The 17,965-nt window shown below is 20.5% G+C and overlaps 1 protein-coding gene across 5 annotated transcripts in view; it reads left to right on the top strand.

Moving 5' to 3' along the window:
* Window positions 1-17,419, top strand: part of LOC134836116 (calcium/calmodulin-dependent protein kinase type II alpha chain) — a 73,341-nt gene extending 55,922 nt beyond the window's left edge. Inside the window, exons 11-16 of one of the 5 annotated variants that reach the window (XM_063851326.1) lie at window positions 2,492-2,545; window positions 6,892-7,374; window positions 13,619-13,694; window positions 15,288-15,382; window positions 15,695-15,812; window positions 17,315-17,419. In XM_063851326.1, the coding sequence (XP_063707396.1) occupies window positions 2,492-2,545; window positions 6,892-7,374; window positions 13,619-13,694; window positions 15,288-15,382; window positions 15,695-15,812; window positions 17,315-17,414 (926 nt within the window). In that variant the 3' untranslated portion in view covers window positions 17,415-17,419. Of the gene's footprint in view, window positions 1-2,491; window positions 2,546-6,891; window positions 7,375-12,365; window positions 12,423-13,618; window positions 13,695-15,287; window positions 15,383-15,694; window positions 15,813-17,314 lie in introns of all 5 variants that reach the window. The other 4 variants (XM_063851327.1, XM_063851330.1, XM_063851329.1 and 1 more) reach the window with 4 other exon arrangements.
* The last annotated feature ends 546 nt before the right edge of the window (window positions 17,420-17,965 follow it).

The raw sequence follows: 17,965 nt of genomic DNA, 5'->3' as shown, positions 1-17,965 counted from the left end.
CCTGGTTAACATTTAATATTTTCTTATAACATATATTATAATGAAAAATATTAATTTATACATAAAATATATGTTAATAATTATTACAATTTTTATTTTTTATTATAAAATAATAAAATTATATTAAATATAATTAATTAAATATAAATCACAATTAAGTTTTTTTTAAATTAGTTAATTTAATTTAATATTTTTTCGAATTTTATTAATAATTATTAATTTTTTCTTTTAAAATTTTAATATATTTAATAAATTAAAACATTTTTTTTTAAAATAAATAAAATTATTTTTTTTTATTAATAAAATTTTATTTTATTCTTATTATAATTTATTATTAAAAAATAAATTAAATTTGAAAAAAAATTAAATTATTTTTTTTTTATTTTTTATTATTTTTTAAAAAAATAAATTTTTAAAAAAAAAATAAAAAAAAATAAATTAATAAATAATTAATTAATATAAATTTATAAATTTTATTATATTAATAATAATTTGTAAAAAATAAATTAAATTAAAAAAAAATAATTAATTATTATTAATTAAATTTTAAAATACTTTAAAATTTGAAAAAAAATTAACATTCATTTTTTTAATCAATATATTTTTTTTAATTTAAAACTTTTTTTATTATTTTATTTAAATAAAAAAAATAATATTTTAAAAAAAATAAATTTGTAAAAAATTTAATATTTTTTATTAAACTAAATAAAAATATAAAAAAAACTTTTATATCGAATCAATTTAAAAATTACTTTTCTGTGTCCCCTTTTGTATTATTTCTGTTACACTAAAAAGGATGAAAGTGTCACATGTATGTGTGTGATGAGCAAAACATACATTATTTGTTATATGCTTCACTGTTATCTCTAAACACAATCATTTATATAGTTATATATACGAAGTAGAGATGCTTTTTCTCTTATATTTTTTGTGATGATGTGCAACAACTGGATTGAATTAAAGTAATTTCCTCTACTTTTTTTTTTGTTATTAAAGTTTTTCGTTTAATAAATTTTCATTATATTATAAAATAAAGTGTGCTTTTATATACTTTGCAATATAATTAGGAACTATTAATTAGCAGGAAATGGCACACGTAATTAATTGCTTGCATTCATTCGCATCATTTTACCCCATCTGCGCCGTCACAAACATCTATTACACACAAACCATCCTTCTACTTCTACTCTATTCTCTATACATTCTTACCTGCGGAAATTTTATTACTTTTTTTTCTGTATTTAATTTTTACGAGACAATAGAAATTTATTAAATTATATTGAATAGGGGATAAATCGTGCATCTAATAATTAAATATTTTAAAAAAATATATATATTTTTAATTAAAAATAAATAATTATTGTTTATTTATTAAAATAATTATTTTTAATTAAATAAAATAATTTTTTTATTAAATATAATTAATTAATTATAAATAAATTAATTAATAATTAATAAAATAAAATTTTAAAAAATATTAATTATTATAATTATTAATTTTTTTAATTTAAAATTTTATTTTCAATTAAAAAAATAATTAAATTAATAAAAAAATTAAAAATTACTGAAAATCAAAAAAAAAAATAAATAAATAAAAATAAAAATTTTTTTTTATTTATTTATAATTTCGCTTCATCCATAAATTTTTATTTAAACTTCTCTCCTTTTCTATCTCATTCGCATTAAAAAAAATATTTTTTTTTATTTATTTATTTTTTTTTAAAATAATTAATTTACCTACAAAAAATCACAGAATTCATGCACTAAACTCCTTGCTATCCTATCAACTCAAACCACAACTCGAATGAATGTCTTTTGAATAAAAGTAGAACTCAATCAACTTCTTGTCTCCTTTTCTAATAAATTATTTAAAAAAAAAAGTAAGAAACGTAGCAATCACCATCACCAACCAATCAACCAACCAGTCGACACCAATTTTGCGCATTTTTATGATTTCTCTATTCAAATCACCTCCGTAACATTATTTTATTATATTTTTTTTTCTTTATATCAAGAATCAATAAAAAAAATTCAATTCCAATAATATTTATTTAAAATTGAAAATAAATATGAATAATAAAGTACGAATATAAAAAAATATTTATAATGGAAAATCTTGTAAGATTTCCTTTAATTTTTTTTTCTCTTTTATTATATTGAGGAAATATGTCACGAAATCAATTTTCGTTTATTATTTGATTTTTTATCGAAAAAAAAAAATTTTTTTTTTGTAATTTATCAATATTGGCAAAATTCATTCATAAATTGTTTCCTCTCTTCTTCATATCTCTTTTTCTATATATCAATCGTCCTATTCTGCTACTTGATCTACTCGATGTGTCTACAACTCGTCTATTACCTACTTCTACTAAAAAAAAAAACAAAATTATCCAATTAATCAATGACAACCAAAAATTTTTCAAAAATTAATTGCCCGCACCCCAAAAAAAAAATTACAAAACACAAAATCTCGAAATAAACGTTAACATAGAAGGCAAAGGAGTTGTTGATCGGAGTTCAACTGTAATTGCTAAAGATCCGGAAGGTAAACACTTTTATAATAAATAACAATCTTTTCTATATAAAATGAATTATTTTCTGTTCATGTAAAAAAAATATGTTTTTTTTTCGCATTCCGAGAAATTTTTGCAGAAAATAATTCATGAAAAAAAAATCTCTTTTGAGTCCAGTCCCCCCAACTTTTTCTGAACCCCTGAACTTTCAAACCCCCCACATTTAATAAAAACCCTAAATAAACACAAACTTTTTTTTTTTATTAAACACATTTTTTTTATCCCCGTGTAATTTTTTGTAAAATTTTTTTCGTACATCCCGCACACAAGACACTGAAAAAATACACAAAAAAACACAGAAAAAAATTAAATTGCTTGAAATTTTCGTAGAAATCGCTCCAAATGTTTACAAATTTTTTTTACATACATACAATAAAAAAACAAGCTTTGTCCATTTCAACAAAACAAAATAAAAATTTAGGCTTTTTTTGCTTTAGAAAATTTTTAATTATTTTTTTTTTTTCATTTTTTTTATTTTTTTGATGCACAAACATCTGTTTTGCGATAAATAATTTATTTTTCACAAAAAAACTGATTTTGTGCGAAAAATAAAAACAGATGTCATATCGGATGCAAAATTTCTGCAAAAATAAATACAAAATTTATTAATTTTCGTGTAAACAACATTTTATTTACTCACTGCGATGGAAAATTATTACAAAATTATAATTTCAAAATTTATTCACAACAACAACAAATCCTTGAGAAAAAACAATTTTTTCCATTAACAAAAACATAAATTTATACCTACCTTACATCATTATTATTATACATTTAGACAACACAATAAATTCGTGCCTGCCATTTTCCTGCTTCAAATCATGTACATAAGAAAAATTTTAACGAAAAATAGGAAACAAGCGTAAAATAAAAATATAAGAAAAAAATAAATTGTGAAACAAATCATCCTAAATCCGACAAAATATACATCGCACACACATCATCATCATCATCGACTCTCGCGCCGCGCTCGACATCATGAAGAGGCATTTATTACGGCTCATTACTTGATGATGTTTGTATGAACATATCTATATATATTAAATTTGTTATACAAGATCATGTAGAAGGAAAAAAGTTCGACGTTCTTCTTCTTTTTATTTTTTTTTTAAGTTAAAGTGACTTTTCAATATAAAAATTTGTTTTTTTTTTATATGAAAGGTGAATAAAAAATATATAAAAATGAATAAAAATTATTAAAAATATACAAAAAAATGTATTATTGTTTTACAATTATTACAAACAAAAAAATTTAATGAAAATAAGTTTTAAAGTATTTTTTGGCAGATAAAAATTAATTTTCAAAAATTTAATTTATTTAAATTAATTAAAAATTTAAATTGAATACATTTAATTTATATTAAACAAATAAATTTAAAATTATAAAAAAAATATTAAATAAATTATTATGAAATTAATTTAATTTTTATTTGATAAATTCATTTTTTTTTTAATTTTTTATATTTCAAAAATAAAATAAAATTATTTTTTTAATTAAAAGAAATTTTTAAATTCAGATAATAATATTTAAATTTTTTATTAAAATTCGAAATTAATAAAATTATTTTTTATTTAATATTTTTTTTACAAAACACAAAAAATTTTTCAAATCAAATCAATTTATAAATAAATTATTGTTCAAAAAAATTAAATTTATTTTTAAAAAATTTATTTTTATTTTTTAATTAATTATAATGAAAATTAATGATTAGTTAGCTAAAAAAAATTCACTAAAATATTTAAAAAAAAAATAATTAATTAAATACTTTTATTTTTTTTTTAAATATTTTAATGAAAAAAAAATTTTAATTAACTAATCATAAAATTTTCATTAAATATTTTTTTTAATTTAATATTTTTGAAAAAAAAATTATTTTTAATTTTTTGTTAATAAATAATTAATTTTTAATAATTTATTGATTTAAAAAAATTGATTTGAAAAACTAAATTTAATAAAAAAAATTAAAACATTAAAAAAATGCAAAAATTATTTTTTTTAATTAAAATTTAAATTAAATTATTAAAAAAAAAATTCTACTGTCAAAAATATTTTATCAACTTATTTAAAAAAAAAAAAAAAAAAATGTAAATAATGTCTTGTAAATTTTAATGTTAAATGTTCAATTCTCGAATTCAAAAGCACCTCTTTAACATATAGATTTATTTTTATTTTTCATTAAAAACGAATCAAAAATTCGTTATTTTTATCCTTATCATGCGAAAAATTGTCTGATTTACTGATTGCTCATGTGAAAAATAACGTGATATCATATTAGTTCCCATTTATATTTTCTATTTGACTGATTTTTCATACATTTTTATGTGTAACTGGAATGTGTAACTCATCATCGCCACAACAACAACATGTCAAATGTGTGTTTTTGTACGCAAAACTAATCATATGCTTCATTTTTTCTTCCCTACATTTTTTTTTTGCTCAGTTGTCAGTAAAATACATTTATATAAACTCGCATTCGGACAAAAACAAAACATTCTGTCATCCAGAATGTCAAAAAGAGACGAGTTTGTAATCGACATGAAGTCTCGTAAGGAGCACGTTTATGAGCCGTGTGTCGGTTTTTTTTAATATTTATTATTTTTTCGTTATAAATACATTTGAAAAGGATAGAGAGCGAGAGAGAAGGATGAAAAATATGTCACACAATAATAATCATGGGTCCTTGAAAAAAAAAGACAAAGAATGTGCTTTCATGTGGAAGAAAAAAAATTACATGTTGGTGGTCTGGATCATGTAACATTTTTCTCATCAAATTTTTTTTTTTTAGAGATGATTAAAATTTTTTTCGTAATATTTTTTTAATGTTTATTTTTTACTTGTCTGGCAGCTTTTTACCGTTTTGATTCCGTGCCCGAATTTTATATTTAACTAAAACTCAAATTAACAGAACACGTTCGTACGTCAAGTGAGTGAATGAGTTTTATTTTATAGAATTTTAGAGGAAACAAAAGAAAAATAGGCGTTGAGTGTTAGAAATAATTAATAAATTGATTAGAAACTTTAGAAAATAAATTAAAAAAGTTATGAGTTAACATATCAATGGGTGAAAGGTTCATTTTTCGCTCATTAAATAAAATACCTGTCAATCATGTGTTATTTACATATTTACTAAATTTTAAGGTATCTAACAAAAGTAAAATTAAATTAAAGTTCATAGAAAATTTTTGATAAATATTTTTTTTTGTAAATTATTATTAAAGTTTATTATTTTTTAATTAATAAAAAAATAATTTAAAAAAATTATTTTAATTAATATTATTTATTAAAATTAATTATTTTATTTTTTTTTATTTTAATTATTTTAAATATTAATTATTTTAATTAAATTATATTAATTATTATTTAATATTTTAATTAATTTAATTTATAATAATTATTTTAATTTAATTTTAATAATAATTTATATTAATAATTATTTAATTTATTGGAAAAAATAAAAATTAATTTAATATTATTTATCATAAGTAATGATAAAATTTTAGTTTTCAACGAAAAAATTTAAAAATTAAAAAATTTAATGGAAATTTTAATTTTGTTGGAGTTAAAAAAAATTTAAAATTACTTTATTTATCAAAATAAATAAAAAATTAAATTAAATTAAAAAAAAATAATTTTAAATTTAAAATAAAATTAATCAAATTAATTAGTTTAAAACATAAATAAAAATATTTTTTTAAATAAAAAAAATATTAATAAATTAATGATAATTATTTTTTATTTTAGCAAATTTATAAAAAATAAAAATTAATTCAAAAACTAATAACAAAAATAAATTAAATATTTTTGATAAATAATTAAAAATAAAATAAAAATTAAATTTTGCACAAAAATTAATTTTAAATTAAATTATTTATAAATTAAATTAAATTATAATTAAATTAAATTAAACAATAATTTGAAAAATTAAAATTTAAATAAATTTTTTTAATCCATCAAAAATTTTCTATGAATTTTTATATAGGTAAAAAAAAATATTTTTATTAAAAATTGGTTTTATTATTTTTTTTTAATTTCACGATTTAAAAAAAAATCAAAAATAACTGGTTGCTGTATATAATTTGTGTGTCTGCTGTTGCTGCTGCTGCTGTTGCTCCAAAAAACAAACAAAAATTTTTAACAAAAAAATTTCTCTTTGCACCTTCATCACTTTTCTTCGATTTCTTTCCACACGAAAAAAAAACACAAAATGTCGATGTCGCTGAACGATGCTTTCTTGGCTGCTTTTCTCTCTGTTCCTGTCCCGCCTGTGTCTACCGTGTCATGAAACATTTTGTCGTGCGTCGGCCGAAACTTTTGCAGCTCAAACGAACACAACGGCAATTCCAAATAACTCGACGCCCCCGATGTCGCCCATGGGACCCAATAATGGGGGCGGGGGCGGCAGCGGCACCGGAACATCAAGCGTTACGGGAGCACTCTCCATGTTATCGGCAGCTGCTGCCTTAACTGCTAGCAAAATGAGCACGCAACTTCATGCCGCTGCCGCAGCAGCTGCAGCCTCATCGCCAACATCGTCATCCAGTCCCACAAATAATAATACCAATAACAATAATAATAACAACAACAACAACAATAACATAGGTAGCAATGCGAATAACAGTAATTCTAGTACTAGTTTGAACATTAGTAGTAGTGTGTCGTCGATACTAGCGAATGCATTTAGCAGTAAATCACAAAACACAATTGTCAATACAGGCATCGTCACAACCACAAATACCGTTACGTCGCAACCGACACAGCAACAGCAGCAAACTGGGGCCTCGTTGTTACAGAGTGTTCAAGGTTAGAGAAAAAAAATGTTTTTTTCTTTTGTTTTATTTTTTTACTTTTTTTTTTGTTTGTTGAGTTCCTAATTAAAAAAAATAATTAATTAAAAAATTGATGCTGCGAGCGTGTGTTTGAGTGTAATTTTTTTTTTACAACTAATGTTCGTTGTTTGTTCTGCGTTAAATGCATTTTAATTAAAAAAAATGTATTTTTTTTTGTATAGGGCTGAAAAATGTTTCATTTTTAATTAATATTTTACTTGAATTAGCAAAAATGCGATTTTCAAATTTTTTAACGGTCATTTTTTGAATTGACATTTAATTTTTAAAAAAAATTTCTTAAATAAATTTTATTAAATTAAATTAATAATTTAAAATTAAATTACATTTTTTAAATTTATTATTTAAAGTAAAAATTAAAACTTAAAAAAAATAAAAAAAAAATAAATTTTAAAATAAAAAAAATAATTTTTTAAATTTAATTTTTTTTTAAATAATTTAATGAAAATTAATAAAAATTAAATTAATTTGATTATTTAAAATTTAATTAATCAAATTATTTTAATATAATTTTGAATTATTTAAAAAATAATTAATAAAATTTTAAAAGATTAAATTAATTTAATTTTTAAATAATTCAAAATTATATTAAATTAATTATTTAATTCAATTTTATTAAGTTAAATTAAATTATTTAATTAATTTTAATTCAAATAAAATTAATTTGATTTTAAATTAATAATTAATTAATTTAAATAAAATTAAATTAAATTAAAAATTAATTTATTTAATTTTAAATTATTAATCAATTAAAAACATACATTTGATTAATTATTTATTATTAAAAAATTACAAAAATTAAATAAAATTAAAAAAAAATAAAAAATTGAAGCATTTCAGTATCACCCTAAAATCCCATAAATAATTTTAATTTTTCGTTAATAAATAATATTTTTAAAAATATATGAATTATTTTTCATCAATAAACGTTACTAATTAACCGAACAATAAAATAAAATAAATAATAAATTTAATACACAATAAAATTAAATGTTAATTGAAGCAAAATTTGGTAGGTACGAAAAATAACCGAAAATCCAATATACAAAAATAAACTTTGACCCAAATACGAGAACATAATTCAATTTATTTAATCCTGCAAAGCTTAACAATTTTTACGTGCAACGCATCGAGCTCATATTTTATATTAAAAAAAAAATATAAAAAAATTATTATTTATTAGAATTAAATGGCTAGACACGAAAAATTAAATCCCGATAAAAAAAATTAAAGTTCATCAATTTTTTTTTATTTTTATTTTTTTTTTACTTTTTTTTCATTTCAAATGATTTTGTAATTATTCACGATTATTTCGACTGACAATACGACATTCGTCACTCGTGCGAAATCATGCAAACGATAATAAATGATATAAAAGACAAAAGTTACGAGGCATTCCGCAAGGCAATTGGCTCGGTAGATCATGATTTTGGTACGAGTCTCGTAAGCAGTTTCATTGAAAATTCGCCAAAAACCAACGAGAATAAAATGACCATCAAGAAAAACTCGACGCAAAGTTTTCCGAGTGTCGAGAGTTTGCATACTGGTAAGAAAAAAAAATTTAAATATTTTTTTTAAAAAAATATCAGTATTGCTAGATTTTTTTTAAATTTTATTAAAAAAAATAATAAAATGTTGGTTTTTTGAATTTTAAGCTCAAAAAAATGCAAAAAAAAAATTTCCCTCGAAAGCTTTAAAGGTCCTTAAATATTTGCCCACAAAACCCATCAACCAAAAAAATATTATTATTTGCGTAATTCGAACACTGGTGTTTGTCCTGTTTGTTTGTTTGTTTATCTACAACTGCAAACTATCCCCATATATCCGTACATTGTGTACGTGTAATTGTGTCAAATTGAAATCAAAATAAACACAAATATTGTCATCATGTCACAAAATAATTTATATATTAAACCAATCAAACAGAAAAGCACCACAAAAATATCATTTTTCTCTTCATATTTTTTTATGAAAAAACTTAAAAAAAATAAAAATTAAAAAAATACAGAGGATTCTGATGCTGGACCAGTCTACAAGCAAATTGAAGATTGGGCTGATTTTAGTGAACTACAACCGGATGGTGAGTTTTTTCAAGTTTATCTCTAAATAAAAAAGAAAAAAGTAAAGTCCAGTTTGTAGTTTTTGTGGCTAGTCCATGCTTTTGAAAAAAAAAATAAAATATTTGTAAGCACCTTTTTAGTAAAAAAAAATTATCCTCTATTTATCTCTGTATGAGTAATTTTAATGGGCCTTAAATTTTGACACATTTATTATTCATGACGAAAAACTTCGAAACAAAAAAAAAATATTAAAAATTTAATAAAATTTAAATAAAATTAAATTTTAATTAAAAACCACGTGGTTTAAAATTTTTAAATTTATTTCTGAGTCGTCATTTTATACAAAATAAGTTCATTTGATGAATGTTGGCTGCTTTTACTAAACTTCATCCTAAAAATTTGGAAATTTAAAAAAAAATTGAAGCTATGATGTAAAAAATGTAAATTATAACCACGTGGTTAAAGTTTTAATTATATTTTTATGAGTTGTCATTTTAATCAAAGCAAATCTATTTATTGATTTTTTTGTTATTTTTGCAAAATTTAATATGTTGAAAATTAAAAAAAAATGGAAAATCGAAGTTATGTTGTGAAATATACAAAAAATAACCACGTGGTTAACAATTTTCTAATTAATTATATTTATATCAGAATTATGCTTCATATGATAAAAAAATAATATGTTGTTATTTAGAAGCAAAAGTTTTGATTTGACAAAATAAAAATTTATGCCTAAAGAAAATTTTTGAATATTTAAAAAAAATTGACCACGTGGTTTAAAATTTTTTAAAGTTAATTTTTGAGCCATCATTTTATACAAAATAAGTTCATTTAATGAATTTTGGCTGGTTTTACTAAACTTCATCCTAAAATTTGGAAAAATTTTAAAAAAATTGAAGCTATAGTGAACAAATTTAAATTGTAACCACGTGGTTAACAATTTCTTTATTTGTGTCTATTATATCAAAAAAAAATATATTTAATGGGTTTTATATCCAAATAATTTTTAAAAAATAATTCCCTTGAATTTTTTTTATCACATTTTTTTGAAAAATCAAATTTTGTTTCCAAATATACAATGATAGGTCACGTGGTTAGATTCAAAATTATAATTTTTTAAACTATTTGAAGGGATATAAAATTCCAAAGTTCAAAAAATAAGGTCTAAAAAATTCACAGAATCACTCTAAAAAACTAAATGAAATACGAGATTTATTAAACATTAAAATAAAATAAAAATTATATCATTAAATTACTTTAAAACAAAAGTCATGTCGACTAAAAACATACAAAACTTTAAATAAAATAAAATATCTCGATTTTCTACATGAAAAAATAATCCAACAATGGGTTACTCTCTGGTCAACATGAAAAAAAATATAATAAAAAAAAACTTTTTGAACATGTATAACATAAACATAAAGTTTTCTCATATTATTCGTAATATACATATATTTTACCCAGAAAAGTTAATGGCATATCCATTATCAAGTTATATTTTACACCTGTACTTTTTTTTCCATAAACGTACAAAATACTTGTTCAACATTTTTCTGGTCAGTCAGTTTTTTACTCATTTTTTAAAGGTTGGAAAACTCTTTAAATGGCAAAAAAAATCTCGAATAACATAATAATAATAATTTAAACATTTATATAATATTTATGAAGGAAATAAGACGCGTAAAATCTTTTTTTTTATCATAAGCCTAAGCACTTGTTTGAGTATAAAATTGCTGCCATGAAAGCAGATTTCTCGGAAAAAGTACTTTTTATTATATATGTTGTACAAAGTATACTTGAAACTTGTGTAAATTTATGACGAGATAACGCGAATCATCATCTTTATCAACAATTGTGGCAAATATGTTTTCACAAAAAAAAAAAAAAATCTTAAGACAAATACAAGTGTGCAATTTTCTTTCTTTGTAATTGAAAGACAAAAAAAAATGAAGAAAAAATTTTTTCACAAGCCGAAACATGATAAAGATAAAATTATGTATATTTTATAAAAGAAAAAAATTTAACGGTAATTTTATAAACAATTTAAGGAAAATGAGAAATGTTTTCTTTGCTTGACAACCAAGTAAAAAAAATATATATTTTTCTCAAGATGACAAGTAATTTCATAAACCTTGAGAAAATACATTTTTTTTTTTTTATATATTTTATAAAAAAATAAATAGAATAAAATATCACATTTAAAAAAAAATATATAAAAGTTGACATAAAGTTGAGAATTTATTATTATCGCAGTCGTTGCGTGAAATTAGAGTTAATTGGTGTTAAATATAAAATAAATATTAAAGTTACTTTTTTTTATATAAATTATTATTATTTTGTATCATTTTACTTCCATTTATTATTTTTTCCGTGTCAAGATGTTACGAAAAAGATAAAGAAGAAGCGATTCATTAATTATTACAAACATTATTTTTTTTTTTATTAATATTAAAGGAAATATGACTCTCTGTTCTTTGTCAGAGTCTCCTATATAATTTTTCTTTGCTATATATTCACTAATTGATTACGCCTTACATATCAAAGGAAAAATTACGTCGTCGTTAGCGATAAGAAAATGCTAATTTATAATGTACTTTGATCTCTAACTTACGTTTTATATAAGAAATTTAACACAAACACATTTTTTTTACACAAACAACACACAACAAACGTCTTATTCTAAAAGGAAGTTGTCTCGAAATCCCCCCTTGCACTAAAAAAAATTAAATTAATAAAAAAAAAACATATTTTTTTAATAAAAAAAAAATTATTTTAATACACAATCCAAATAAATATTTTTTTTTTAACTTTTATGTATATTATATTATATATAAAAAAAATGTCTTGCGTAAAAAAAAATATCACACAAAAAAAAATACAAAATTAGACATAAGGATTGTCTGTCCGCCATCTAAGCAATGTTCAACAAACTCACAAAACTCAGGTATGTATTAAACAGACAATGCGAACATATATAATTATATACAAAATATATATATATATATAATATATTAAAATAACATGAATGATAAAGTAATACCTAAACAAATACAAACGAACCCGCACCCAAAAAAAAAATTACGGCGATTCCCAAATGAATCCCAATTATCTGTCACGTGAATGCCGTAAAAAATATAATGACACCTTTTGATGATATTTCTTATATTATTTAATACAAAGTTGTGTTATGTGTAAAAATAAATATAATAATTAGATATACCGCAATGTATGTCGTCCCTATTGTTAAATAAAAAAAAATAAAAAAAAATATTTTTTTTTTTTGTAAAATAAAAATTATTTAATTTTTGTGTATTTTTTTTAAATTTTTTTTTTAACATAAATCATTTTTTTTTTGATTGAATCCTTGAATGTGAGTGTTTTTGCATGAAATTTTTTAACATATATATTTTTTTGCATGAATTTTTTTTTTAATGAATGTTGTCTTTTTTTGCATGCCACTTGCTTGTTAACTTTAAGAAGAAAGAACATTATCTTCCGCGAGAGTGTTAAAAATCACAATAAAAACGAGTTAACGACTTCCCAGCGTAGCGAAAAACGACTTTTAAAGTCAATTACGGGAAATAGAACAATAATAATGTGCACATTAACAATGAAAAAGTGTATGTTTTAACGCTTTAGAGAGTGCTCTAGTTAGCTATTATACAGTGCTTGCTTCCCTCTCTCTCTCGTGAGTTTTAGAAAAACGAAAGAAAGAAAAAGGAAGACTATAACTTGTTAAGTTTTATTATATTATATTATATAAAAAAAAGCAGAAATAATGAAAAAGTAGAATAGATGGATGCAATTATTTAATTAAGTTATATAAAATAAAATAAAATTATGTTTATATAATATAATAGAGTAACTTTAGCACAAAATACAAATGCAATAATTACTAGGTTTTTAATTATCCGGTCAGTTTACTTCAAAAAAATAAAAAACAAGACAGAATGTCCTTTGTTATATATATTTTTTTGTTTTGAAGTTAAAAAAAAAAGTAAAAATGTATTTTGCTACATACAAGTATACAAGTTATATAAATAAAATAGAATTATATATTGTCCACTAATTGAAATTTTATTGAGACAATAATTTTTAATTGTTTTCTTTTTATTTTTTCTTTTCTTCTTTCTGACACAGCACGCCGCCAGGAGATCATAAAAATGACTGAAAACGTGATTGAGGCAATCAATAATGGGGACTTTGATGCATACACGTAAGTTGTTGTCTTTTTTTCTTTTATTATATATTTAAAAATTTAGTTTAGAAAAAATAATAAATTTAATTATTTTTTTATTAATTTAAAATTTATTAAATTATAAAATTATTATTATTATCTATTCAATTAAAAAAAAAATTAAAAATCTTAATTAACTTTAAAAAAATTACATTAATCTTGCTTATGAAAAGAAAAAAATATAATTTTATTTAAATAAATTTAATTAATTTAAATTTAAATTTTTAAATAATTTTTATTTATTCTACTCAAATTTAAATTTTAAAATAAATTTATTAAAAATAATTGAAATTATTTTCAGAAATTATAAGAATAAAAAATAATAATTAATATGAATTTAAATTAATTAAAATATTTATTTTCTAAAATTATGGAAAATTATGGAGTTAAACTTTAATGATTCAAATAATTTGAAAATTTTATTATTTATTAAAATTTATTATTTATTTTATTATTTATTATTATTTATTTTATTATTTATTTTATTATTTATTATTATTTATTAATAATTAATTTTAAATTAATTAAAAATAATAAGGTTTCTAATTTCTAAATAAATTTATTAATTTTTACAAAATTTTGAATAAATATTATAATTTTAATAAAAACAATAGCAAACATTTATATTAAAATATTAAAAAAAAATAAAATTATTAAATTTTTAAATTAATTAATTATTGAAAATTATAAATAATTAAAAAATATTATAAATAAATTATGTTTAATATTTAAAAAATTATTTTTTAAAAATTAATTATTTAATATAAAAATTAAAAAAAAATAATTTTCAAACTTGTATATAAAAGTATCAATTTTAAAGAAATAATTTTATTTTTCTAATCATTTTCAAATGTAATATTAATATTAAATTAATTAATATTACTATGAATATTAAAAGATTATTTCTATACTTTTTAACATTATTTTAGTCTAAAAACCTACTGATAGTTAAAATATAATTTTATATAATATAAGTGCAAAATTTAAAAAAAAATACTTAAAAAATTTTCTTTAGTAAATAATTAATATTAAAATAATTCATTAATATTATTAATTAAACACAATCTTATTTAATTTAAAAAAAATAATTAAAAAAAAAATATGTTTAAAAATATATTTATTTTTACCATGAACTTGTTTTCAAACGCAAAATCAAATAAAAAATAAAACAAAAGAAAACTCCCCGTATCTATAACTTTTTTTTCCAACTCCCACAACAACTGAAAAAAAAAGTTATCTCATTATAAATTTTTAAAGTGATATAAATTTAAAACTACGATAAAAATGCATTTTATCCATTGGAGACACGATATCAATCTTTATTGATGCAATATTTATTTTAGAACGAAGAAAAAAAGTTTTAACAGGATGGTTTTTTTTTGTTAAATAAAACAGCTGTAATAGTAATAGATATTTTTCGTTCTACTATCTCCTTTTTCGTTGTCGTCCCGGATAAAAAAAAATTTTTTTTTCGCAATAAATTCCCCTATCTACAATCCATTTTATTTGATTTTCGTTAGTTTTTCCTTCATTTGAGTCAATATTAACAGTGAAATTTTTTCTCTTTTTCAGTAAACTTGTTGATCCCCATTTGACTGCATTCGAGCCGGAAGCATTGGGTAATTTAGTAGAAGGAATGGATTTCCATAAATTTTACTTTGAAAATTGTAAGTAGTTGTTGCACAAGTGCACGCCATCTCCCACCCATGACATCTAACTCACACACATAAAATGACACAAATTTGCAATATTAATAAAAAAAATTCTCCATTATTAGCTTTTTTCCTTTTTTCTCATATCAGCGACCACAACATAATATAGTGTATGTACAAATTAAAATTAAGAAAAAAAAAACGTAAATAAATTTAAAGAAAGCTATCGAGAGAACATTTATTGCAATTTTTATGTGTGCGATCCCAATACTAACTTTTTTTCCTCTATTTTTCACCCGAATGAATTTATTTATTTTTCGACAACAGCTGTGCTCGGAAAGAACTGCAAGGCGATCAACACGACAATATTGAATCCACACGTTCATTTACTCGGTGACGATGCTGCCTGTATCGCCTACGTGCGACTAACACAATACATTGATAAGTAAGTTACACATTTTTTTGAAACTTTTTTTTTTTTTTGGCTCTTTGATTGATTGATGAGATCGTAGTTCACGCGCGCGCTGATTGATTGATTTTGCACGCTTGATTAGTCGGATTTGCCAGAAAATTTCGCTCTTTGAAGAAAATTTCGAGTCCCTTGAAAGCAAATAAACATCATCTTTGCTCGACGTCGTTTTTTGCAAAGTAAACAACAATAAAAGTAAACCTAAATACTGACAGAGACATACGAAGCATGATAATAATAATCACGACATGAATAAAGATGATGACAATGGGAGAAAAATAACAACAACGAAAAATAAGAAGAGGAAATGTGATAAAAAAAAAAGTTGTCGTGAAAAGGAATTTTTAGCGGATTTTTATTTTTTCTCAAATTTTTTTTAATCTTTTTGAATTTAAAAAAAAATATTTTTAATTTTTTAAAGGTTTGAAATGTTTTTCTGAAATTTTCTTAATTTTTTCGATTTTTCCAGAATTAATTTTTTTTAAATTTTTTTAAAGCTTCGAGATTTTTTTAAATTAAAAATTAATAAAAAAATTTTTTTTTTCGAGATTTTTTTTAATTGAAAATATTTTTAAAAAAAAATATAAATAAAAAAAATAAAATTTTACGAATTTTCCTGAATTTTTTCTAATTTTTTCGAAGACCCGAGATTTTTTTTCTTTTAAAATTAAACAAAAATAAAAAAATTATTCATAAATAAATAAAAATAAAATTTTCCGAGTTTTCCCAAAATTTTCTTTCTAATTTTTCAAAGGTTGAGATGATTTTCTATATTTTTTTTGAATTAAAAAATTTTTTTTCTGAATTTTTTTGAATTTTTTTCTAATTTTTGTGAAATTTTTTGAATTTAAATAAAATTTTCATAATTTTTCCGAGTTTTCCCAAGATTTTTCTTCAATATGAAATTCTGTAGAAAATTTTCTATTTGATTTTTTTTTAAATTATCAAATTTTATTAAGTCATTCATATTTTTTTTTTTTAATAAAATAATTCAAAAATTTCCAGATTTCCCAAATTTTCCACAAATTTTACAACTTTTCTAAGATTTCCTGAATTTTTCAAAAATTCTAAATTTTCCAAGATTTACAAAATATTTAATTTTATGAAAGATTTTTTAAAATATTTTCCGAAAAATATTCAACCCAAAAGGAAAAAAATATTTTTCTTACCGCATTTCGAAGTAAAAATGTGGTTTTATTCTCAGTTTTATTCTAAAATAATAAAAAAAATTTATACTTAAAAAAAATTAAAATTAAATATTTTAAACTAATTTTCAATTTTAAAATACAAAAAATTTATACAGACTCTGTTTTCCGCATAAAACCGCATTTTTTTCCACTAAATGCGGTAAGAAAAAAAATAACTTCTCCTTCTGTTAAAGATTTCCTTTGGGATCATTTTCCTCCGCTGTTATATTTGTATTATTTTCGCATAAAAAAAATACATTCTTACTTACTTTGTTTTCTTCTTTTTTTTAGACAAGGCCAAGCTCATACCGAACAACGAGAGGAAACTCGTGTGTGGCACAAACGAGACAGCAAATGGCAGCTGGTACATCTTCATCGAAGCGCCAAGTAAGAGAAGCGGAAACACATTTAAAACAAAAGAAATATTTTATTATCATAATTATAAATATATATATTCTTAAATTTAAAACGAAAAAAAAATTAAATAATATTTATCATCAAATTTAAAGAAAGAAAAAAATGAAGAAAAATAAAATTTTTAGCTGATGAAATTAAATTTAAATGAAAAAAAACAAAAATAATAACACAGTGTCATTTTACCCTCCAATCTACTTAAGGTTTTATCAACGACCATTTATTAGTTGTTTAACATAAACTTATTACGCTCTCTCTTATAGACGAAACTGCATAAAAATATCGAAATCTATAGAAAATCTCTCAAATAAAAAGATCTTATTCCCGTCAACTTTTAACACAGACAAAATATCTAATAGAACTTCATTCGTCACTTTTACTAAATTGCAGCTAGACAATTTCCTACGATAATTTTTTTTCTCTTGACTGCCGAAAAAAGGATGATAAATTCTCTAGATTATACGTCTCTTACCTACTACTACCGAAGAACCCATTTTTTATTGTTAGACTAGCTAAATACATACCTAA

Source organism: Culicoides brevitarsis, chromosome 3, assembly GCF_036172545.1.
Source record: "Culicoides brevitarsis isolate CSIRO-B50_1 chromosome 3, AGI_CSIRO_Cbre_v1, whole genome shotgun sequence".
Lineage (NCBI taxonomy): Eukaryota > Metazoa > Arthropoda > Insecta > Diptera > Ceratopogonidae > Culicoides > Culicoides brevitarsis.
The sequence above is the reverse complement of the archived record's forward strand: the minus strand, read 5'-3'. Positions and strand labels throughout refer to the sequence as shown.